The 26,094-nt window shown below is 42.4% G+C and overlaps 1 protein-coding gene across 1 annotated transcript in view; it reads left to right on the forward strand.

Annotated features, from left to right (window-relative positions):
- Positions 1–23,912, forward strand: part of LOC139909209 (von Willebrand factor D and EGF domain-containing protein) — a 46,282-nt gene extending 22,370 nt beyond the window's left edge. The window contains exons 17-32 of the mRNA XM_078291232.1: positions 1,270–1,553; positions 3,558–3,777; positions 5,076–5,213; positions 11,623–11,793; positions 14,478–14,866; positions 15,350–15,830; positions 16,468–16,563; positions 16,662–16,757; positions 17,533–17,628; positions 18,171–18,266; positions 18,352–18,447; positions 19,084–19,179; positions 19,412–19,507; positions 21,105–21,200; positions 22,549–22,646; positions 23,313–23,912. Coding sequence (XP_078147358.1) covers positions 1,270–1,553; positions 3,558–3,777; positions 5,076–5,213; positions 11,623–11,793; positions 14,478–14,866; positions 15,350–15,830; positions 16,468–16,563; positions 16,662–16,757; positions 17,533–17,628; positions 18,171–18,266; positions 18,352–18,447; positions 19,084–19,179; positions 19,412–19,507; positions 21,105–21,200; positions 22,549–22,646; positions 23,313–23,333 — 2,570 coding nt within the window. The 3' untranslated portion in view covers positions 23,334–23,912. The remainder of the gene's footprint in view (positions 1–1,269; positions 1,554–3,557; positions 3,778–5,075; positions 5,214–11,622; positions 11,794–14,477; positions 14,867–15,349; positions 15,831–16,467; positions 16,564–16,661; positions 16,758–17,532; positions 17,629–18,170; positions 18,267–18,351; positions 18,448–19,083; positions 19,180–19,411; positions 19,508–21,104; positions 21,201–22,548; positions 22,647–23,312) is intronic.
- The last annotated feature ends 2,182 nt before the right edge of the window (positions 23,913–26,094 follow it).

The following is a 26,094-nucleotide window of genomic DNA, read 5'->3' on the forward strand; positions in this document are numbered from 1 at the left end:
AGCTCTGTGAACAGCTGATTGTGCTTCTAAATGTACAACTTGTCCGTTTGAGGATTAATAACAGGGAGACAAGACAGATCATGATCGACGGGTCTAGGATGCATTTTGGGTTACTATAAAATGCGTTTGTGTTTGTGTGAGTATTACTAATAGTAGTAGTGGTAGTGGTAGTGGTAGTAATAGTAGTAGTAGCAGTAGTAGTACCAGTACCAGTACTAGTAGTAGTAGTAATAGTAATAGTATAAAGTCACTCCACGCATAAACAGCCATGTCAGCTTTCATTTCAAGTAAGGAAAAGCACCAACATCAAAATTGCAGTCACATGACTTATTAGGATAAGATACAGTAGAATAGGATATATATGCCATTAGGATGTTTTTAGGAGACTCATCTTTAATGTTTTTTTGTGTCTGCTGTTGTTTTTGAGGATGATGCTCCACTAAAGAACCCATATGTCATTAGACTGGTAATAGCAGCAGTACAGGCGGTCATTAGAGCTGTCACTACGACACTGAGTGTTCCTGCTCCTCTGTCCATTAGCAGATCAAAGGAACGGAGGCCATCTGCCAGGTATAGGTTTCCCAGCATGCCCTGACCCGTCGTTTAACCACTCAGAGAGAGAGAGACGGGGGGGGGGGGGGGGGTTATTCACATGGTCGAGTCCCACCACATTAGATAAACTGACAATCATCCCTCTTAACTCCAACACGCTGGAACTAGTAGCATTCTGTAGTATAGCAGTAGTCGTGTAGCTGCTGCCTGCATCGGTTTGTGAAGTCAGCACCTAAATATCTTTCTAATACCAGTTCAAAACATACAGAAGCCCTGAAAGGCAAAGTGAAAAATTTCTTTTGTGGCCAAAAAGCTGATCTCATTCAGATGAGTTACTAAGTCGAGTTATTAAGTTATTATTAAGAGTTATTAGGTCGTCCAAACGACTTAGTAACTAAGACATTGATGTGACGTAAAGTTTGTAAGACGACATGTTTTGGAGGGAAACTAGACCACTGGCACTAACTTAAAACAACACTAATATTATCTTTTTAATCATCTTGTCTTCTCCTTTCTCCATCCCTATTCAATTTACATTTATATTTTAGTTATTTGACGCTGTTCTCTGGAGCGACTTACAATCAGCGCAACAGTAGAATAAGTTTCAATTCCTAGATCGCCAAAATTACAAACCACCAAAAATAAGGAGGAGTAAGAGCTAAAGGGAGAGATGGAAAGTGGACGTTTTTAATTAAATTTTTTCTCCTCCCTCTCCAGTCAACGTGCCACCAGCCTTCCACCGACCTGAGGGCGACCTCCGGACGTTCGCGGGGGAGAACTTCGTCTTCCAGTTCGCGGCGTCGGACCCCGAGGGCTCGGCGCTCCTCTTCCAGCTGGAGGAGGGACCGCAGGAGGCCGTCCTCTCCCCGGCCGGCCTCCTCATCTGGAGGGTCCCCAAGCAAGAGGAGGAGGAGGAGGAAGAGGAGGGACGGCAGGAGAGACGCTTGTTCCGCTTCACCCTGTCGGACGAGTGCAACGCCCAGAGCACCACCACCGTGGAGGTAATGGTGGGGAGGGAGAGGAGAGGAGGAGGAGAAGAGAGGAAAGGAGGAAGAGGAAAGGAGAAAGGAGGGGAGGAGTAGGGAAGAAGAGGAGGAGGGAGGGGGAGAGGAAGGAAGGGGAGAGGAGGGAATAAGAAGACAGAGGAATTGACAGGAGAGTATGGCTGAAAGAAAAAATGTAATTGCGATAATTTGACAGAATATTGCAACTGCGATTTACACTGTGACTGTTTTTCTTGTAATACATTTTTTAGAACTTTAAAATTGTTAAAAGAAAAGTGATTTTGTTAAAAAAAATTGTCAGTTTGAGTATGATTAAAGGTTTTTGCAGCCTCTGGGATTTGGAATCGCAGAAGTTCATATTGCAATTTTTATTTTTTTTATTAATTGTTCAGCTCTACAGGAGAGAAAAGAGAAGGGGAGAAAGTGTGGTGGGGGAGACAGGAAAAGAGAGAGGAAGTAAGGAGTAGAAAAGGAGGAGTAGGAAAGGAGGGGAGGGATGGAGAGACGAGGAGGGAAGGTGGGGGGAGTGAGGAAAGAGAAGAGAGGGTAGAGGAGAGAGGAGAAAAGAGGAGACGGGAGGAGACTGGAAGGCAGTAATAGGAAATAGGGCAGGAGAGGAGGAAGAGGAGGAGAGTAGGGAAGGAGATGAGAGGAGTAAAAGGAGAGGAGAGGAAAATGGTAGGTTAGAGTAGAAAAAGGGGGAGGAGAGGATGAGAGAGTAGGGAAGGAAATGAGGCAAGGAGAGAGAGCAGGAACTGAGGAGAAAAGAGGAGATGAGAGGGAGGATGGGGTGAGGGGAGGAGAGAAATTAAGGAGTAGAAGAGAGGAGAGGGGAGGAGATGAGGAGAGGGAAGAGGAGAGGAGACAGTAGGAAAGGAGAGGAAAGGACTGGAGAGAAGAGGAGATGAAAGAAGAAAGGGGGAGAAGGGAGGAGAGGAGAGAGTAAGGCAGGAGAAGAAAAAAGGAGAGGAGGAAAGAGAGGAAAAGAGGATAGGAGGTGACAGGAGAAGGAAGGGGAGAGGAGGATCGAGTTGGGAAAGGGAAGGGGAGGAATGAGGAGAAAGGAAAGGAGAGGAGGAGACGAGGAAAGGGAAGGAGGAGGAGAGGGATGGCATGGAAGAAAATGAGAACAGCATGGAGAAGGAAGGAGCTGTAAACAGTTTATGGAAGTGATGTTCCTGCCTGGGTGGTTCTCTCTCTCACACACTCACACACTCACACACACACACACACACACACACACACACACACACACACACACACACACACACACGAATCCTCTCAGCGCTGACATCTTCTTTGTGGATGGTGAGGACATTTAGCTGCTGACAGGAACTGAAGTTTCAAGCCTTGCCTTCCAACCCAAATCACTTTCGAGTAAGAAAAAGATAAACACTGAAATTACAGTTGTTACCTGAAAATGAAATTACAAAATAAAAGTCCTGAAAATAACCATTAACCTCTCTGTGCTCACACAAGGATAGCAGGCACCATGGAGGTTCAACAGCATTATTGCTATATTAAAGGTGCATTGTGTTGCATTTTAACATCAATAAATCTTTACCACATTAATTTTGAGATATTAGCATAATTACCGTAAACAAACCAGACCATCACCAAGAAGCCTGTCAGCCTCTATCAGCCTCTACTCTGCATTTTCCATTGTTTCTCCACCTGGTTGGATATGGAGAAAATCTGCTAGATTGCTTTACGGCACAAAACAGGAAACAGATCGGATGATATCAAGGTCTGCTATCGTCTCTTATCCTTCGTCTTGCGCTTCAAAACAAACGCACCCAGAGCGATGCCAGGGTGAGGGAGCGGGGAGGAGCAGCAACATTTAGGGCAGGAAGCAACAGGGCTTGTGGGAAATGTGGTCTTCATTTGGAGAAATACTAGAACCACAGAGGCGACCAATCGTCTCCACCATGCTCTCATTTGTTTACGGTAATTAGACCAAGGTATCACTCGCTCTGTGTCTCTTCTCCCCCATCAATACAGATTGACGTGGTGCCATGTGGCTGTCAGAATGGCGGTACGTGTGTGACGGACGTCAACTTCCCCGCCGGCAGTGGGAAGTACCTGTGCGTGTGTCCCGAGGGGAAGCAGGGCGCCCTCTGCGACCAGGACGTGGACGAGTGCACGTCGGCTCCGTGCACGGCCGGAAAATGCAGAAACACAGCCAACGGGTACAGATGCGAGTGTCCTGCAGGGCTCAGAGGTAAGAGGTTATAAAATCTTAGGTGGCCAAGTGGTTAGAGAGAAAAATGTCTTAGCTGCGCTGGAGGCAGAATAATCTCATTGGTTGAGCTAAACCTCAGTGGGCGGAGCCAAAAAAACAGTTTTTCAGAGCACAAGTTAGCTAACTGACAAACTTGAATGGTTAGAGGAAAGGAAGGAAGAAGGAACTCTAGTCAAAATATGTAAATGGAAATGACTTTTTTCATTCATTCATTACCATGGCATTCATGATGTTGGAAGATCAGCTAGGCTAACTAGCTAACAAAGATAACTTAGTATAAGGTTAGATTGTATTTTTTCAGTTAGCAGCAGAGCGCTAGGCTTCATAATATTAGCTTCCTCCTCTCTTACCTCTTGTCTTTTTCACTGGGCTTCAGTCTAATGTTTCTGAAATGAAAATATAAATGGCAATGACTTCTTTTATCATTCATGATGTTGGAAGGTCAGCAGTTAGCTGACTAGCTTCCCTAGCTAGCTATAGGCTAGCATGGCTAGTTTGAACTTGGAAGTTCAGCTAGGCTAACTAGCTGACCTGGCAAAATTTTATTTTTTCAGTTGGTAGCAGAGCGCTAGGCTTCATAACATTAGCTTCCTCTTGTCTTTTTCACTGGGCTTCAGTCTAGATAAATGTATTGTTTGGCTCCGCCCACTGAGGTTTAACTCAACCAATCAGATTATTTCTGCCCCCGAGCAGCTCTGCCTCCGAAAAATGTTTGCAGAACTAAAACTACAACCCGTGTATCTGAAAGGTCACAGGTTTGACCTCAGTATCAACCAAGTGTCTTGTTGAAGTGACACAGAGCCTCACTCACTGAAAGTCACACTGCATAAGAGTGTCAGACACACACGGTGCAGGGACAACAGGGCCTCATACGATGTAAAGGGACAATGTAAAAAACACTGTAGACAGTAGACTATACATATCAGTCTACACATAAACAGTAGACTATACATATCACTTTACACAAATACTGCTCTACAAAGCCAAAGTCAGTAGCGTGAATAGTAAATGAAATTGAGAAAAATGACTTTAAAGTTTATCCTGTCACAACAAAAGCATCATTGGTACGGAGTGGACTGTCTGTTATTTCAGAGCACTTCTGGATGTAATTTTTGTTGATATGAAATCTAAACCCCAGTCATGACCTTTGATGTTTAAAACTCACAAAAAGTAGCAGAATACACTGAGCATGCAATCATCATGTGCTTTAAGGCAGCAGTAGAGGAGACATCATCACTGTCCTCACCTTTAACTGATTTGCTGTGTGTTTCTGCCAGGTGTGACTTGTCTGGAAGATATTAATGAGTGTGAGAGGAAGCCCTGCTTCCCAGGAGTCCAATGTTTCAACAGCTTCGGCTCCTACAGCTGCGGGCCGTGCCCCAAAGACATGCTGGGAGATGGGACCACATGTACAGGTAAGCATGGGCCTACATTTTTAATAATATTGGGAATTAACCTAGCAGTCTTGCAGTGACTACACAGCCTCCCTAACATGTTAGTCAAGGCTAGCTGACTAACCTAAGTACCTAAATAAATAACACACACATTTTATGTTTGTTTAATGGTAAACAAAGTCGATTAAATTAGTTTACAAGTCAATTTTGTATCTGTTTATTTGTAGGCTAACAAAGTATACCAGTAAATACAGGGAGGGAGGCAGTGCAAAAGTCATTTGCATGTGCATTTGCATATGAGGTATTACTTGTTAAAGGAGCGAAATACCAACATTCAGACAGGGAATTCTGATATTATAGATGTTTTGATAAAGTTATAAAAACTTAAGCTCCCAAAATAGTCTGCTTGCTTTTGTTGCAGTCGATTTTGACCAGCATATCTGTCTCGGTTGAACACTGTGTTCATAACTGCTTTGGTCTCAGTGAAAATAAATAATGGAAGTTCGGATTTTGCAGTCAGGGAGAGGTTTTCTTTTGTCACAGCAGCCTGTCTTGCCTATAAACCGCTGCAGGAAACCCTGCGGCTAAACTGTTTAAATAGGGTTTCATCTTCATTAATCTTAAAAGCGACTTACACAGCCTGGACATTGGACATACTACTTACTTACTTACATACTACGACAAATAAATTGCCTCCTCATATTTAAGCGGCTGCATTAAGGTGTAATTTGCACTTAAATGTGGTTAGCGAATGTCCCATAGCTAAAAGGGACATCAACAACAAAATGTCTTGTCAATGTACGGTTGAGCAAAGAACTGAACCTCTACCTGCTCATTTAGTGTAAGTCAGTCTGGATAAGAGTGTCAGTCAAATGCTTAAAATGCAACATGTAAATGTTTTAAGAAGTATTCGATAAAAGTTTTGTCAAGTCTGATGATGATCGCCTATCCAAAGAAATCTGACCGTTACATCATGGCAATAAAATGAGAACATGTTCCTCTCCCCGGGTTTCTGGAACGATAAAAACGTACAGATTTAGGTTGAAATTACACTGTAAAAAATATTCATCTGAACAAATCTTTTAATCTTGTATAGAGTCTTAAAATCTTATCTTTACTGAAAAAAATCTGCCAGTGAGATGTGATACTTTCACTCAGTCCCAGTGCAACTCAATGTTTTTTTTTTAAAGAATTTTCCAGTGTCAACTAAGTGACATCTTGATATTAATAAAATATTCAACCTTTCAAATTAACACTAACCACTTATTTCAAGAGGATTTTTGAAAGCTAAAATGCATTGGAAATGTGATATGATCTCACCTTATTGGCAGTTATTTTTTTCACTTATTTTAACGAAAATTAGATTTTAAGACCGAATAAAAGAACTTCTTGCAGTGTACTGGACAACATAAGAGACCCCATGATGACATAGCTTCTCCCCCGAAATCTGGATCCCATTACAGGCATAACATGAGTTTATCAGTCGCTGCTGCTCTTTGAAATTCTGCAGTCATTCTGTTGAGCTCTCAGGTCTCACGTAACAAAAAAAAAAAAAAACACTTTTCCACCATTTCTCCCTGGCAGTTATTTGTTTTCCATAGCATCTCTATCATACAAGGATGTTTGTTCCAGCTGCTGTTGGTGAGCTGTGGCGTTTGACCACGGCACTATTTATGATTAATTGCTTGCAATGTTGTCGACCTTGAAATTGAAGCTTATTCTACTGTTGCACTCATTAGAAGTCACTATGGATTAAGAGCATCAGCTAAATGCCTGAAACGTAAATGTAAATGCATTCACCGTAGCCGTGCTCCCGCTCTCTGAGGAACAATCAACAGGGATACTTGTGTTGAATGGAAACCAGATGGCTGATGGTAGCTGATGCCCCCCCCCCACCCCCCAACCCCCTCCCTCCCATTCCTCCACCTCCACCTCCCTCCATATGTTCCCTTGTATTGCTGCTAACTGGAGTTAATGGTTAAAAACAACCGCCTCAGTGGGAAAACGAGAAAGAGTAACGTAAGGTTTTTGCTTCCCGCTAAGCTGTAGCGCTCAGGTGTGTGTGCATGTGTGTGTGTGTGTGTGTGCATGTGTGCTACAGTGTTGGGCATGTTCACAAAGTTGCTGTTAGACACAAACAGATAGCAGGCCGGTCCATAAAACAGAGCCAAACACGAAGCGAGAGGTAATTGAATTTACAAAAGTTTGAAGTCACTTCATTACCCATGTGGCCCGTACCCTCGTGTAACGTGATGACAGCAAACTGCGCACTCCCCGGACTTAAATTTCTTCTTCTTAATGGCTCATGAGGGTGGAAACGGAGAACAAAAAAAATATTCACAGCAGGTTCAACCATCGTTGGCGAGTCCAGCTTTTCTTTGTACGGAGCGCTTGTTGTGTAGGAGACACTTTTGTATTTCGCTCTGAAGTTTTGATTCTGCATTTTCCATGCAGCAGAGTCCTGCTAGTGACCATACCAACACCAGAATTTAATTTGGGCAAATAGGGCAAATATACAGTGTCTCAATTAGTGGGGATGCTATCGAATATGTGTTTTTGGCTGATTTTTACATATGAATTTTGCCTATTGCAGCTTTAAATGCTATTAAGACATGTTCAGTGTCTGTAATACCTAACTGTAATGTGAATTCTAATGATATTCACAGCTGATTAACATCATTAGTGTGTCAAGGCTGTCTGGGTAGCAGGTCTCAGGTCGTCAGCATGGCACACAGATGGGTTTCTTGTCTTAGTCGCACAAGATCTTAAAAAGCGAAACACTGCTGTATTTCCTTCTGCACTGTGACTTTTTAAGGTTTGTTCTCTGCATTCATTTTCCTCTCAAACACATCGCAATACTTCTTTTTGGTGGCCAAGTTGACAGCTAGCTGTAGTGTGAATGGTGCAGCGATAGACGGATGTAAAGAGTAAAGAGTAAAGACTACCAACAAACGAAGGAACGAGGTGACAGTTGGCCGCTTCACGTCTCCAGCGACTCGCTTCTTGAGCTTTTTGCCGTGTGAATTTTCACAGCATAAAAAAAGACTCCTAAAAATGTTGAGGACTGTGTTTTAGAAGTTTAATTTTCTGTTGAACAGCAAGGCCACAGGTGTAGCTTCCTAAATAAGAGACTGGGGCTGAAGAGCATTTGCAAATAATCCTTAGAGTACCAGATAGGTGGGACTGTTCAGATAGTGTCAGGTAAGGTGTCAAAGGGAAGTGGACTAAACTGACTTTCGAACACTTTGCTGTGACTCTCTAAACTTTCTTGCAATCACTGAATTGACCTTTGAGGAAAACAATACTCATCTGGGACCTAAACAGGCTAAAAACCCAACCATAAAAAATAAGGCTCAAGTTTCAAGATGTTATTGTTCCTAATGGAGAAATTGGCCCACAGCAACACACAACATAAAACATACTCAGTTTCAGTACATAGTTGTTTGTCATTTTTATGGAATACTGTAATCTTAGTCTCACAAGGCCAGACCTTTCTCCACCCTCGGTTTTTAGTGCTGTATTCTTTATCCCCTTTCTTTTGTTGCTCTCTCTTCATCTCCCTCCTCGATCCTCTGATCTTCTCGAGCCGAGGGACCGCCGGGGTTTAACTTATTTCACCTCCTGGATCAGTTCATTGCAAAAGATACACAAGTTGCGTGAGGGCCATCGGGAGCTGCGTGGGAGAATCGTGCTGCGACGATCGTAAATCTTCTCTGAGCTCCCATAAAATTAAAACATAACAGTGAACGGAATGTCCTTGATGCAAAGCAAGTTGTGATGAATGTATTTTCTTAAAGGCGCTTTCTAAATAAATTTGACTTGAGTTGATGTGTAGTATTTGGTGATACAATAACATTTGTCTTCCCCCGTGCCAATCGTCGCCTCCTGTGCATATATCATAAAATACACATGCAGGACTTACAGATGTAGTAGAAGTCCCACTTTTTGCTGAACTTCTGCTGCATCCCTAAGACAAATCATTTGGAAAATTCATATTGATATTCATACTGTAAGTTAGAGGAAATGGACTGGTAACTTGTCAGTTTAGACCAGGGTTGTAGTCAAGACCAGATCCAGTCAAGTTCAAGTCAAGACCAGGTCCAAAGGGGGTTGAGACCAAGTCAAGACCTAGACCAGAGCAAATTAAGTTCTAATCAAGGACCAAGACCAAATGAGGCAATAAACAGTGTCCATGTCTTTCCAAAAGTAAAAATAACGCTTAAGGAGTTTCTTAAGGATAGTTTCTTTAGGAGATGTAGAGGAGCTCTGTACCAAACCCATCAATATCCAACTAATACAAATTTTGACTAATTAATGCATAGACGTTTGAGGACCATTACATGCTTTACACAGGTGGAATCCCTTAAATTGCTGGGAGAAAGCAACCTCAGGTGGACCAGGTGGAGAAAAACATAAATTAATAAAATGAAAGAAAATTTTTAGATAGGCGGTCATTCAAGTCAACATCCAATGGTGGCCAAGACCGAGACAAATTCAAGTCAAAGTAGGCGTGAGACCGAGACGAGTCCAAGATGTCAGAAAAGTGTTTGAGACCGGACTCAAATACTACACACCTAGTAAAGAAAAGACAAGAAGAGTTTTATGGTAAGACATTCTGACTTATTTCTACTGTACAACATTCAAGGAAGAAATGTCTGCAGCAGCGTACTAATGAAGGATACATGCGGGATAAATGCATCAACTTCTACAAAGGCTCCAACAATATAGGTCTCATGCTTGGAGAACCCCCTCCCCATCCCAACCTCCAAATAAATGTAAAACACTCGCTGTCAGTTCTGTTTGACTTGCTGCCATGTCTGCGGTCTGTCATCGTCAATCACCGACTGTTTCCTGCTACGCTAGCTGTTAGTTCGCTCCCCTAGTTGCTTGTAAATGTGTTGATAGGCTGCGAGTGGTAATCATGCCTCATTGAGTTCTTTATACAAACTTACTCAAAAGTCCTGTCTCTCACTCCCCCTGTCCCTGATTTCCCCTTTCGTACCTAGCCTTTATTTCTTACTGCTCTATCATACATACTGTAATCACTCATGCAGGAATATTTGTTCCATCTACACTCTTTGACCCTTGACCTCCTTGCCATTGGTTGCTTTTAACGTTGGTGATCTAGAAATTGAAGCTTATTCTACTGTTACACTCATTGGAAGAAAATCTGAGTAAAGAACATTGGATAAATGCATTATACATCAGTGTAAAATGTTATAATCTCTCTCTCTCTCTCTCTCTCTCTCTCTCTCTGTACAGCAGTCCCCAGGCAAGTCACCACCAGTCCCAGTGCCACATCTGCTCCTCGTTCAACTGTCTACCACATACCAGATGTTAGGCCGCAACCGTCCAAAGCGAAGACAGACACTCTGCGGAAGACTTCAAGTGTTAGCTCTTCCCAGACGAGAGCCGACGCAACGAAGAAAATTCCAAGAATCAACCCAGACCCATCGCAAGCTAAGGTCGACACTTGGAGGAAGGTTACAGGAATTAGCCCAGACCCATCCCTAACTAAGGCAGAAACTTACAGGAACATCCTAGGAATTACACCAGACCTATCCCACACTAAGATAGACATGTCCAAGAACATACCAGGAATTACACCAGGCCTACCCCACACTAAGATAGACACGTCCAAGAACATACCAGGAATTACACCATACCTACCCCATACTGAGACTGATACTTTGAGAACGACACCAGGAATTAGCCTAAACCCATCTCGGACTAACATAGACACTTCCAAGAACGTCCCAGGAATTACACCAGACCGGGTCAAGCCTGGTCAGCCCATAACCAGTGAGACTATTGCCAAGACCTCCATTGTAGCCCAGCCACCAGTAAATGGAAGACCAGCTGCTGGTAAGGTTTCCAACACTCTCTATCCATAAATCCATATTTTTTAGGCAATGTAGATCTGGAGCGGAATGCGCCCAGAAGTTTTGGAGGAGCACAAATTTACACAGTCCAAATCACGAGAGATCATGGGTAATAAAACCACCTAGTGTATGAAAAGGACTTGCCAGCTTCATGACAGCTGTATTTTCATGTACAACTATCTTATGGAAAGAACTAAAGACGAGAGGAAGGAGCAGGGTTGTTTTCCAAGGTAAAATCTTTGACAAAATCAGAATCGTCATTAGAGATGTACCGATCAGTCTTTCTGGTTCTGAATTCATTTGTCGATTTGTCATTTTCTGCTCCTCAGCAAACACATTTTGCGTCCTTTTTTTTGTCCTTAGCATCATGGTTTAATTTGGAAGATATTTTTGGTGATGCACACCGTTCTGTCTTGATTTTATTAACATGACACTCCCAGACAACAAGGCACAAGAATGTACATATTGTACGCAGTTTAGCACGTTCGTCTTCGTCAGTGTTTCCCCGTCTTGCGGACAGAGATCTGAGTACAGTTTGTGTCTGGCAGGGTCCGGTCCTTCTCCTGCTGCCAACCTGTCGGCTACATGTGCCAGCAGGCCCTGCTTCCCCGGGGTTCAGTGCATCAACCGCAGGCCGCCGCACATCGGCTACGTCTGCGGCCGCTGCCCGCCCGGCCTTCACGGCAACGGACGCGTCTGCACGAAGAACGCCAAAGCGGGTACGGATTCTTTTTCTTGCCTTCCCCAATCAATATGTATTTATATGTGTTTGGCATAAGCTGTCATGATTTTCAAGAGAGAGTTGCTAGATCAATTGATTTTGCAGTTTTTTGTGACCGACGGACTGGAAATTCAGGCAACAACTATTTGGCTTCTTTGGAAATGTGTTACTTGCCTCTTGATCCTTTGATCAAAGATCTTTTAAAGCTGACACATACTGCTAATTGGCATTCGATTTAATGTGCCTCGCCTGTGTAGCTGCCTTTGTAAATGTCATTTAGTCACTTCAAAGTTCTTTTTCATGTGGTGTTCCTGTTCAGTTCATCCCAGTATTATTTGGTAGAAACGTTCTTTATATTTTCCTTGATAATTAGTTTTGACAGAGTTTGACAAAAACAGAAGAAAAAAGTGAAAAAGCTATCTTGAGCCCTTTGCTCACAAGAGGATGTGATCATTTCTGTTTTTCAAATAGGTTACTGAGAAATTAACATCAAATAATAATATTTAATCCAAAATGAAGCTGCAGTAGCTTGGAAGGAAGCCCTTTTATTATTACTAGATGTGGCCCTAAAGTGTTATGTTGTCCTTCAGAACAAAATTGAATTGAATTAAATAATACAAAATCTCTGAACACACTGTGGGTTGTTTTTAAGATGTATTATCTTTTTTTCTTAGGACATTCTGGTCTTCCTGATTCAGTTTTATGTGTTTTTCCTGGTTTGCTGGAATTTCATTTATTGCCCTGGATGCCCTGGTTGCGGGTGTCTGCTAGCATTTCCAAGACACATCAAGTGGTTTAGGGACTGCCTGGATCCAATAGCCACCTTTGGTACTTTGTTTTTGAGTCTGCGCCCAGTCGCAAAGTTTGAACAGAAGATTGCCTAACGCTGTTTTCTCACAGGCGGAGTCCTCACGACAAATTCATTCCAGTTTGAATCCATTTTCTGTGGATCGTGTTCATCTGTAATGTGGTGAGATGAAACCAAGTCCTGAGTCACAAACAAGATGAATCACCAAAATACTGGGTGTAAAGCGCTTTTCTGATCTGAACAGTACAAATACAAATACAAATTATTATTATTAGTAGTAGTAGTAGTACTAGTAGGGGGAGTAGTAGCAGTAGTAGCAGTAGCACTAGTAGTAGTAGTAGCAGTAGTAGTAGTAGTAGTAGTAGCAGTAGTAGTAGCAGTAGCACTAGTAGTAGTAGTAGCAGTAGTAGTAGTAGTAGCAGTAGTAGTAGCAGTAGCACTAGTAGTAGTAGTAGCAGTAGTAGTAGTAGTAGTAGTAGTAGTAGCAGTAGCACTAGTAGTAGTAGTAGCAGTAGTAGTAGTAGTAGTAGTAGTAGCAGTAGCACTAGTAGTAGTAGTAGCAGTAGTAGTAGTAGTAGTAGTAGTAGTAGTAGTAGCAGTAGTAGTAGCAGTAGTAGTAGTAGCAGTAGCAGTAGCACTAGTAGTAGTAGTAGCAGTAGTAGTAGTACTAGTAGCAGTAGTAGTAGTAGTCAGCAGGTCTTGAATATAAAAGAATGTGTTTTGAAGAGTGATATAAAAATAAAGACTTCATATTATTATTAGTAGTAGCAGTTGTAGTATTCATATTAGAAGTGGTAGTAGTAGTTGTAGTAATGTAATTGCAGTAGTAGTAGTTTCAGCTGTAGTACTAATTGCAGTAGCAGTGGTAGTGCTAGTAGTGGCAGTAGTAGTAATAGTGACAGCAGTATTAGTGGTGGTAGTACTTGTAGTAATTGCAGTAGTAGCTGATGTTGTAGTAGTAGTAGTAGTCTGGAAAAAGATAAATCACTGAAATCCAGGGTGTATTATTATTATTATTCGTAGTGGTACTAGTAGTAGTAGTTATTGTAGCTGTCGTGGTAGTATTGTGTCAGCAGGAATGATTATTATTATTTATATTATGATTACTACCACCAGTCTGAGGGATAAATCATTAAAATGTGTGGCGCTTGGCTTTGACATATTTTCCTCATGTGTGGAAATGAAGTCAAGTTTTGGGACTTTGGAGCCGCCGACGCCCATCGGCTCAGTTTCATTCCAGATGTGTGCTGTCACCAGTGTTTACGCTGCGGCTCAGCTGTGTCTGGGCTGATGTCAACATCTTTGTTTTCCTCTGTTTATTATCATGTGTTGCGTGTAGAAGAGAACAAACCTATGGTGTTTCACTGCTAATTTATTTGTCAGCAATTTCTCAATTCCAATTGTTTTGCTCAGATCCAATTTTGTTCACAGTCAGTTCACGGAGAAATGACCCACATGTGGAAATGAACAACAAAAAATCTCACGTTATGGAAGTCCCTAAAATGATGGTCCATGCCCTAATCCTAAGGAAGAATTGTTTCAAACTGAAGGAATCTCCAAATACTAATTAAATTTGTGACTTTGCTGTCTCTCCACTAGCAGCTTCAGTTGTTGTCCTCCATGTTTTTTACGGTCACATGGACACAGAGTCACTGTCGAGTGAAACCAGATGATTTCTGATCTGACAGTTCAGACTGCAGTCACATGGCGACGGATCAGATTTAGGACTTCATATGAATGTGGTCCATATAAGAAATGAAAGAAAGATAATAAACTAATTCTCACTTCAGGGTTGAATATGGCAACGGAAGTTCCGTGATGAAAAATGTGGGCTTGGCGTTTGTAAAAGTCTGTTACCTCCTCTCTTCCCGCAGCGTCCAATCACCTTCCTCAGCAGCAGACGCTAGGCAAGACCAGCCGATCGACGCACGGCAGCAACAACAAAGTCTCCCAGCTCCACCTGCCCGTCCTGCCCGCCAGGCACGGCATCAAACACCTGTCCTCCTCTGTCACCAGAGCGAGCCGAGGCGACGCTCCGCGCTCCGCCCCCCCTCCCGGCCGGGGAGGCGGGACGGGGAGGAGAGAGGCGGTCACCGCCGCTTCCAGAAATGTTCCCAGGTCATCGATCGGCGGCCTCCATCTCACCACAAACAGCCACATCACCCGGCAAAGTCCCAACCCCAGGCCGGACGCCAAGACGTACGCCAGAACAAGCATCACTACCTCCAGGGAGTTTGTGGTTCCCCGGGCAACCGTCTCCAAGGTGAGTCTACCATTACTGCAGTGTGCATCCTGCTAATTAAAGACCCCATGAAATGAAAAACAACTTTTTTTACCTTTTTGCCGATGTTGCTGGACTTAGTGTTCACCTATTCACCAGTACAGGACAAAAAAATGGCAAAAAAAATGTATATTATATAAATTTTACATAAAAGTCTCCTCCTGGTAAACATCACATTTCTGTTGATGACTCATCCTGCACTCGGGGGCGGAGACAAACATTTCATCCAATGAAATTTTGAAACCGTTGGAATTATCCTCCCCACCCCTCTCCTCATTGCACATTATAACTTTGTTTTGAAAAGTGCCTTACAAATAAATTGTTATTGTCATCATGATGTAAAAGGTCTTCAGCAGTCTGTTACTAATTATGAAGAGTAAAGGAAAATGTGCAAAATGAGCGTCCAATTACCTCAATGTGAAGTCATCCTTGTCCCTGAAGTTCTCTGTTATTATTTCCCAGCAGTCTGACGGGGCGGTGCTGGGCTTCACCCCTTCCAAGATAACTCCCCCAGCTCCAGAGCTTTCCCCCGGGCCCGGCGGGGTGACGCAGCCCAAACTGGCAACCCGGCCCCAGCTGACTGCCCAGGCCAAACCCTGGACTCCTCCGAAACCCGCCCTCCCTCTAACGGCGGCCCTCACCGCTCTGTCCTACTCGCTGCCGGAGTCGGAGTTCTCTGCGGACGGAGACGTGGCAGAGCCCGGGTCCGAGGTCCCGGAGCCGCCGCAGATCGAACCCGCTTTGACCCTCACGACGGCGGGCAGGAGGAGGGTCTACAGCTCCCCCCTCCACCGGGCCACCTCCGGCGCGGCGGCAGCCAGGCCCGCGACGTCCTGCGCCAACCGGCCGTGTTTCCCCGGAGTCCAGTGTGAGCCGGCCCGGGACGGAGGCTTCCGCTGTGGGAGGTGTCCCGTAGGATACTCCGGGGACGGACGGGCCTGCAGAGGTACAGCTCCACCTCCTCCAAACCTGTTTAAACCTGTTTAAACAGAATATCAACTTTTTGGTACTCCTATTTCCACTCACATATTGTCCTATAATGCAAAACCCACCCATCTGTTGGATAACGAGACCTTGTGATTGGCTTTGAGTTTGAGTTTGAAAACACACACACCAGAAACGGCATCTCTGGTTTGTTTTTCTGTCCAGTAGAAACAAGTTTAGTCAGTTTAGTTTAGTTACGCTAACGATAAAAAAGTCTTTACAGCTTCTTAGCCTGAAGACTCTGCTCTAAAAGGAGGGATGTACCAACAGGCTACGGTAAGAGTTCGACTTATCAAACCTGGCCGACAGCCTGTGATGCATTATGGGAGGGAGAAATGTAGGGGATGCCAAAGCGACTGGAAGAAGACGCAAAAATAACAAGTGGGGAATGGTTCTGTTGTGTTCGGGACTAGTTGCTAGCAGGAAACACACAGGTGAGCAGCAGCGCCAGGCTCCGCCCCTAGAGCAATTTGATTGGTTTGAAGCACAGCGTCTCCGCCCTTTTCTAGCCAACTTTGACACGGAGGTCTGGCTGCAGGAGTTTAGATGGCTGTCAGCAGGTTTAACAGCTGCACGGCGCCCCCTGTCTGTGTTTCCAGCTGTTTGCAGGCATCCGTGCGGTAGGAATATGGAGTGCGCGGCGCCCAATACCTGCCGTTGCAAACCAGGCTACACCGGACTCGACTGTCAGACAGGTAAACAGACAGACGGCTAATTTACATGTGATGAAACTCTGTCTTTGCGTCTCTCTCTCTCTGTATCCCAACATCTCTCTCTGTCTTTTTCCCATCAGCCATCTGCCAGCCGGAGTGTATGAACGGCGGTCTCTGCGTCGCTCCGGGTGTGTGTCAGTGTCTCACAGGTTTCCATGGAGAAACCTGTCAGGAAGGTAAATTGATAATGTAGTCTGCATTGAAATGGTTTCACCCCAAAACACTACATATCCATTTTGGGAACAAATTATTTTCTAAAATTCTTGATTCGATCCCTAAGAAATACAGTAAATCACTATTTTATGAAAAGATAGCTAATAAGTTAAGTAACATTCCATAATGGGTTTTTTTATTCATATCAATTTTCATATCAATCCTTAAGTTTGTCATTCAGTATCTCCAAAATATAGAGAATCCATTCTGTCATTTACACCAATACACCTATTTGACAATTTATACAAAAAAAAGTCAAAGAAATATGAAAATGTCATTACTTTTACTCCCTGGAAATCTGAAAATATTTAGTTGTGACTTCTTTGTGTACTAGTAGGTGTAAGTAAACACTCCAGCCAATAAAGCATCACAGATATTTGAACAGTCCCACCCCTCCCATCCAATAAAACTGCCTTTCTCTGCCTAACTGATCTCCCATTGGTTTAGACTTTTGAATGAACCCTCCCTGCATTAAGCCCCGCCCCCACATCCTGTTCCAACAGGAAATACATCACATTAAGGAAGCAAGATGTTCTCAAGATGCAGTTTCACTGTGACTTTAAGTTACCTGCTATCCTTTAAAAAGTACCGCGGTTTGTTATTTGTCATTTTATAGACACTTTACAGTAAACTGTTAACAGCCAATTAACCAATTAACAAAAATATAGAGACATACAAGACATAAGATGACACTTAATGTTAGAAGTGAGTTATAATAAATAAAATCCCTCTCCGCAGCTCTGTGCAGTTCAGCTTGTGAGAACGGAGGCTCCTGTGTCGGACCGCAGACCTGCTCCTGTCCGTACGGGTTTGTCGGACCGCGATGTGAAACCAGTGAGTTCACAGTGTTTCTCATATTATTAATGTTAATATCACAAAAGCAGGTGATGCAAGATCAGGCTATCTTCTGTCTATTATTTCTTAAAATGCACTTTTATTGACTTTATTTGATCTAATAATTTTTTTATATTTTATCTTATTTATTTTTTTCTGTTGATACTTTATATTCATTGACATTCTTTTTTTTTTGTCTTTTATTTACTTTATTTGACTGTCTCTATTATGTAGTTATGTCTCATTACTGTGGTTTTATTTTATTTAAAAAAAATCAAATATAATGAAATGAGTTATTTTATGTTATTTATTTGATCATTTTCTTACTATTATTTTGCTGCTATTTTATATTCATTGGGATTAATTATTTTTTATTTAGTATTTGTTTTGCTACTTTTCCTACTATTACTTTTTTATTTATTGTATATTCATTTATTGTTATTTTTTTTATTTTTTTTCTTTCTTGTGTGAATCACTTTGTAACTTTGCTTTTGAAGTGTGTATTTTTATTATCATTATTATTATGATGTCTTTTTCTTTAGTGGTGTGTAACCGTCACTGTCATAACGGAGGCCAGTGTGTTTCTCCAGACGAGTGTCTGTGTCTGCCAGGCTGGACCGGACCCTCCTGCCAGACCGGTGAGTGTGTGTGTGTGTGTGTGTGTGTGTGTGTGTGTTTGTGTGTGTGTGTGTGTCGGTGCTGACGTGTGTGTTCTCTCTGCAGCTCTTTGCTCTCCTGTGTGTCTGAACGGAGGAGTGTGTGTTCGGCCGGACTCCTGCGACTGTCCGCACGGCTTCTACGGCTCGCAGTGTCAGAACGGTACAGCTGCTTCAATCAATCAATCAATCAATCAATCAATCAATCTATCAGTTAGAGTGTTTATGGCTGAATCCAACAGCGCTGATAGAGTTGATTTTTAAAGGGGAATTCCACCTAAATGTACCACTAGATCGTTATTCTCTTCAATTCCGTAAAAAAATTCCAGGATTTCTTTTTTTTATGTATATATTTTTCAGATTTTATTCTATTTTCTTCTATTTTATTTCTTTTTTGGTTTAATGAGTTTTAAAATAAAGGTAGGAAAATATTAAAATATGATATATATTATTATATTGAACATCATGGAGATGAAGAAGATCAAGAATATTAAAATAATAATTAAAATAATATTTCTGTATGTTTTTTCTTCAACTTTCTCTTTCCCTCTCTTTTTCTGCTCCTCCTCCTTTTCCTCCATCTCCTTCTCCTCCTCTTTCTCTTCCTCCTCCTCTTCCTCATCCTCTTCCTCCATCTCCTCCTCCTCCTCTTCTTCCTCCATCTCTTCTTCTTCCTCGTCCTCCTCTTCCACCATCTCCTCCTCTTGCTCCTCCTCTTCCTCTTATTCCTCCTCTTCCTCTTCCTCCTACTCCTCTCCCTCCTCCTCCTCTTCCTCCTCCTCCTCCTCCTCTTCCTCAGCTGTATGCAGTCCTCCCTGTAAGAACGGAGGTGTTTGTATGAGGAACAGCGTCTGCTCCTGTCTGGAGGGATACACCGGCCGGCGCTGCGAGAAAAGTGAGTTCTTTCTCCTCTTCTTCTTCCTCCTCCTCTTCCTCCTCTTGCTTCTCCTCCTCCACCTCCCTTCTTCTCTTCCTCTTCCTCCTCATCTTTCTCATCTGGTGCTTCTTCATTCACTTCCTTTTCTTTCTCCTCCTCCTTTTCCCCCTCTTCCTTGTCTTCTTCCTTGACTTCGTTCTCCTCTTCATCATCTCTCTCTCTCTCTCTCTCTCTCTCTCTCTCTCTCCAGGTGTGTGTGAGCCCATGTGTATGAATGGAGGAAGGTGCGTCGGTCCAGATGTTTGTGATTGTCCGTCAGGTTGGCGGGGAAAGAGATGTGATAAACGTAAGTACTGTAATATATGATAGAAAACTTTATTTGTATCGCACTCCTGTCTGTGGAGATTTAATTCTCCAGACTGATAAACCTAATGATGAACTTAACTTTGATGAATGACTGATTGAATGACTGACTTCCTTCCTATCATCTAAAGGCAGAAATCCCCAAATTTAATCAATAGCTCCTTGGCCCAAGGCCGATCTGTCAACTGACTTTCAAGGAAATCCCTTCATAAGTTTTTGAGAAATCCTGCTGACAGACGGACAGACAAACCAACTGACTAAACAGGGTTGACAAACTCTTTAGCAGAAGTATAAAAGTTGAGATGAACCATAAAAATACCGAGCATGAGTTAAAAACTGGGCCGCAGAAGAATAAAACCAGCTCATACAACAGGAATAAAACGGATAAAGCCAGACTAAATCAAAAGCAAAATCGGTAAAAATATGTTTAAAGACGTGATTTAAATGATTGCATTGACGTTTGGCCTGACAGGTTGTTGTAAATATAGCTGTCTTTTTTTTTTTTTACATGTACAGAAGACTAAGATTATGAAAAGATAGATTTGATTTTATTAAGTGCCCATTTTGTACAGTTTCTGTACAATTCAGATAGGTATGTATTGATCTATGAAATGTCAGATGCATAAAAGCTGAGGCAATAAACATCTGCAGGCTGGGATGAAGAAAATAAATAAATAAAATAAATGATCGCATTGATTCTGGCCTTTAGCCCAGACTTGAGAGTGAAGACAGGCTTGCCGTACATGAAACCGGCCGCGCTCGATGTTTCCCATCATCCCGCTGTAAAACACACCAGACTGAAGCAGGAGCAGGTATCCTGACGGCGTCCCGCAGAGTCCTGAGAGACATCTGAACCCTCCAGGCCCGCTGACTGATGCTTCCACAGGGGCGTCCCGCATGTGGAAACCATCCGTCCCGGCGTTTGCGGTGTTTTATGGAGTCGACCTTCGGCCTTCGCTGCGAGCTGCAGCTGGTTCCTCAAAATCCTGCAATTCAGCTTTCTTAGAAGAGGTCGATTACAGATAACAATCATCTGTTAAAGCTGTAATATCCATGTTAGCCCCGCCCTCCTCCCCCGCAGTTGGTCAAGTTCCCGCCCCCAACACCTGTCAGTCATCTCGATAATGTCATCAGGTCACCGGCAGCGTAAAGCCTCCACAGCCGATCTGACGCTGATGTTCACCGGGTTTCTGAACGTTTCACTTCCGCTCTTCTTCTTCTTTCTTTTCTTCTTCTTTCCTCCGTTGTTGTTGTTGCTGTGACTTCCTGCTCTGCGGCCGCTCGCCTCACCTTGATAGACACAACCGGCTCACCGCTGGCCCCGCCCACAAGACACGCCCACAGATGATCGTTTACGTCCCCAAAAAATGTCCGACATCATTTCAGAACACACAGACTGACACTGTGTTATCAGAACAAAATGTGTTATAGATAATGACATAAATAACTCAATATCATGGGAAAATGGCGTAAATAAATTGTATCAATACATGTCTTCAATGGGCTTCCGTACCACATGTTATATATTATATTATCTATGATATATAATGTGTGTATCTCATGTTGTGTGTTTCCTGCAGCCACCTGTCTGCAGAAGTGTCTGAACGGAGGGGAGTGTGTGGGTCCCAACAGCTGCCACTGCACCCCGGGGTGGCAGGGCATGCTGTGCCAGATCCGTAAGTCCCTCCGCCAAAACAAAATGTCCCACTGGAAGAGGCGTTTACACAGTCAATCACATCTTTTTCTGTTAATATGACTGTATGTAGATTATATAGAGGCTGCCCAAACTGCTTATGTTTGTGCAAATTGCTTATGTAAGGGATAATGTAAAGCGAGCGGTGATTATCGCACAATAAGCCCCAACAGAGTGAATCAAGATCCAGACATGAATTATTACAGTTTTGTTGAATATGCAATTCTTATTGGCCAGTGGATGCATTCTGAGGTTTGATATTTCTGAATAACAGATGCTGATTCACATCTAATCACATCACTTCATAGTCAAGAAGTTCGATTTTGTTGATTTCTATTCAAATCAACTGACCTTGTGGCAAAAAGATGTTACTGCAGACAAACTCTGCTAACTGAGGTTGGAAATGTGGAAGATTTTTACAAGATTTAATTTATTCAGAGACAAACAAACCTTAGATTGCTGGTTAGAGGCTGAACAGCAATCTGACCGGATTTGTTTACATTTCCATGGTTACAGTTCTGCTACAGTGTAGCATGGATGCTAGCTACAGACGTTTCTATGGTTACAGTTCTGCTACAGTGTAGCATGGATGCTAGCTACAGACGTTTCTATGGTTACAGTTCTACTACAGTGTAGCATGGATGCTAGCTACAGACGTTTCTATGGTTACAGTTCAACTACAATGTAGCATGGATGCTAGCTGATGTTTCTATGGTTACAGTTCTGCTACAGCGTAGCATGGATGCTAGCTACAGATGTTTCTATGGTTACAGTTCTGCTACAGTGTAGCATGTATGCTAGCTCTAGGCGTTTCTATGGTTACAGTTCTGGTGATCTTTTTTTTTTGGTGGAAGCTTGTTATTTTAGCCTGTAATGAAACCATTTTAGATCAACATTTGGTGTCAAATGGTGAATATCTTTGGTAAGTAGCCGACGAGAAGCTGGATCACGTACAGCGAGCCTCTGCTTCATGTCTGGGCTTATTTTCCGATAATGACGGTACATTATCTCTTCCATATAACAGACATGTTATGGCAGCTATTAGTGTCTTAGGTCTGCCATCAGGGTGTTTCTATGTTTTAATGAGCAAATTATCTCAAAACCACACCTCAAATGAAATGAAACTGTATTGAAACAAATATTGAAATGTGTGATGAATATGTTTTCACCCTCTGGATCCCATCAGAGGGCCAGGAAGAAACTTGCAGGGCCACATTTGGCCCACAGGCCCTGCCTTGGGCAACCCTGATTTATACCGCAGGATCTTCCAGGATTTGTCTCCTTGTGTTTCAGGCTGATTTGTTCATGTTCATGTCTTGGTTGTCTCTCAGCTCACTGTGAACAGAAGTGTCTGTACGGCAGCCGCTGTATCCGACCAAACGTCTGCGCCTGCCGGAACGGATATTCAGGTTCTCTCTGCTCCAGGAAGGTAAGACAGACATAACATGGAGCTAAAATTATGTTCAAATAAGACGGGGAGTCAACATGTGAGTGGAGTCCAGATTCCATGACTTTTACATGACTTTCCATAACTAAGTCAAGTCTGAAACTGTTTTATTGATGTTGTTCCACTTCAATTGGGCTGAAAACCAGCGAATGCAATGAATGTGTTAAACAATTTGGAAAATAGAATAGGGAATACTCTTCGATTCAAATGGATGATCTGAAGACTGTAAGTTTTTATTATTAGATATGATAATTTGTTGTAATGTGGCACAGAAAATGTTCCATACAAAAGATCATCCGTATATAGTATATATGTTAATTTGGTTATTATTTTGTACATCTCAAAAATTCTTTTTTTGTAATTCTTAAACTGATGTATATTTTTTATTGTATTGTTTGATTTCTACATCTAAACCATCCCACAAATTTTACAGCCAACAGAGGTGGACAATATCTGATATTTAATTAAAGGACAATATCGGCCTGATATACTGGTCTACTACTAATGTCTAAATCCTCTTCTTTGCTGCTGCCGTGACCCAATTTCCACTCGGGATCACTGAAGTTCTTCTTATTGTATCTGGTTGTATCTAAAAATAATCCGAACATGTTCACATCAGATTGCGGTTGTTGTTGTTGTTGTTTTCAGCTCCCTATCGCACGAGGCTGAGACCGACTGGCAGAGCGACTTTCTGGGGATCCAGAGCCATACGCAGGGAGCAGCGTCAACAAAATAAAAGTCTCCACCAGGGACTCTTGGCAGAAAAACTCTATGGAAAATGTAGTTATTCTTTATGTTCCTGTGATCACCAACACACAGAGCACGGTCTCACGCCAGCGGTTAAATTGAAAGAGAAAACTATATGAAAACTATTTCCAAACTAGCTATATATGCATTTTGGAGGCAAAAAAAAAAAGTCATTACCAGAAGTTCATCATTCAATATGCCTAAATTATAGAAGATCCGGTGTGTAGAAGTGTTACTATTTTCTCAAACAAGGACTTCAGTTACCTTTTATTCTTTAATAAGCTGTTTTAATTTTGTTCCATCAGTCATTTTGTCCAAGATTTCTCATTCCGGGGGAAAAAAACCCTCAGTTTTGTCCGTGAAACATACAGTAAATATCTGTGTTTTATTATACTGGATCAATCAGGACCAAAACAACAGGTATTCCACTCATCCTTCAGACTGGTAATAATATAAAGTGTTATTTTCCATACTGCACTGTCAACGGCTTCATTTTCAGGTTGCACACTATAAAAACCAAACCTCTGTATGAGTATTTATTTATTTTGGTTGTTTGATATTGTCTTATATTTTCATGTTGTATATATCTTAATCACTGTATCATGTATTTCTTATTAAAGCATTGCTTATCAGTTTTGTAAGAAAATAAAAGTCTGTTTGAGGCCTCATTTTCCTCAGATCTCATGATGCAGGAAACTAACTGAAATGAATCTGAAGTAAGTTTACACTGTGTGGAAAATGTTTGATCTACAGTTTGTTTTCTTTCGTCTGAACCAGACTGAAAAATTTGACTTTATTGTATTTTTGTATTTGGTTTGTTTGGCTTCACACTGACCAATTACGAGCCAATCAGGGCTTATAAACAAAAGTCACATGACTCACAAGTAGCTTGTTTATTGGACAGAGTTTTGGTAACTTTATCTCAGCATGATGGACTTGTCTGTCTCTTCTTCTGTGGTGTTCATACCAGTTAAGAACACATGAAGAAATAGCTGAATATGAGCATCAGTCCAGACTTCATTTTGTTCTGCTAGGCTTTCCAAGCGTCCGTCTCCTTCTACCCATAATCCCTTGCGTTTCGGGGTGGTTTCCTGTAGTCGGTTGGATTAACGAACCGCACCGCAGTTCTGTTGTTAGAGGACTGAGACTCTCGGTGCCGTTATTTGGTGCCACCAGAGTTCAAAGGTCATCGTTCTCACCTGGACAAACCATCCAACCAAAGGCCAGCTAACGCTAGCTGCTACTAGATATGTTAGGTAGTGTGCTAATCAGATGTGTTAACAACAAGACAGTGATGGTTAGCTGAACAGATACTATGGTTAGCTAGCTAACAAGCTGACATTATCTAAACACTAAATCAATCAGATGGATCAGTGATGAAATGATCAGTTCAGTCAGAAACAGACAGAAATTAACCGTTTGCTCAATTCTGTTGAGACGACAGAAACACAACCAGCTGTTCACAGAGCTGAGGACCTCCAATATGGCCGCCAGAGGAGGAGGGGCACATCACATGAAAGCCCTCTATAGTTTCTGGGGTAATTATATATCCAGTAACGACCTGATAAGACAATCATGCAATGTTTAAAAATGCTATATTGCATCCATTTTCTGATGTTACAGTATTATAACGTAATTCTAAAATTAGTGCGTACTAGTCGTTACTTTTGTTTAGCGTTCCTCGTTAAAATCTGCTGAGATTCACAGTATTCGTCACCGGTCGTCTGCAGCAGCAGCAGCAGTGACGAGCGTTTGACTTTGCTGCAGGGGCCAGACAAGTTCAGGGCCGGCGGGTCGGGGCCGCGAGGAAACGAGGATTAAGAGATTAACGAGCTTCTGAGGCCGCATTAGCTCCGCACCAGTTACACCGACTCCGCTCCGCGTTCGGCCCGAGACTAAAGACCCGACTGACTCTTCACAACTCATTAGGATGAAGCGGGGCGGGTTGTTAGGCCGCAGCAGGACCGGCCCGCTCGGCCCTCTGTTGATATTTGTTGCTATCGCTCTAATCCCTGGATGATTCTTCGGCACGCAGCGGATTCTCTTTCGTTTCTCTCGCGCGTGATTTGTAATTGATCGTGCTTGATTTGCGTTTCCTACAAGTGTTTTTATTTCCGCAGTTGAGGATATCTTTGCTGCATCAGCGCTTCTCTGCCTTTTCGCCTTATGACCCACTTCAATAAGCCGATATCTCCTTGTGGGCTGTTGCAGATTTACACCTGCAGCACCTGACCTTTGACACCAAACAGTGATTTTTTATTTTCCCTTTTCAAGCTATTTTACTTGATTAGTTGTTGGAAGAAGACTAGAGGCTGCAAACACACTGCAAGTTAAGTTATTTTATGTTCTATCCAGACTTATCAAGCTTATTTTAGGATTTTTTCTTTGTGTGAAATCATAATAATCACAATAATCATCATTAATAATTTTACCGGTTTCAACAAATGTGACTTTTTTCCAGGAGAATGTAGCTTGTTTCAGGACATTTTCTTGGTAAAAGTGAAATTGTCTTGGAGAAAGTTTCTTGTTTCCAGATTTTCTTCATTGTTTTATGATGATTTCTTGAAAGAAGAAGTCATATTGGCATGAATCAAGTGAAATTTACTGAAACCAGCAGATTATCTGCCAGTGCAGTGAGAGAATTTGACTAAAAATATCATGAAATAAGCTGATAGGTCTGGAG

This window comes from Centroberyx gerrardi, chromosome 21 (assembly GCF_048128805.1).
Source record: "Centroberyx gerrardi isolate f3 chromosome 21, fCenGer3.hap1.cur.20231027, whole genome shotgun sequence".
NCBI lineage: Eukaryota > Metazoa > Chordata > Actinopteri > Beryciformes > Berycidae > Centroberyx > Centroberyx gerrardi.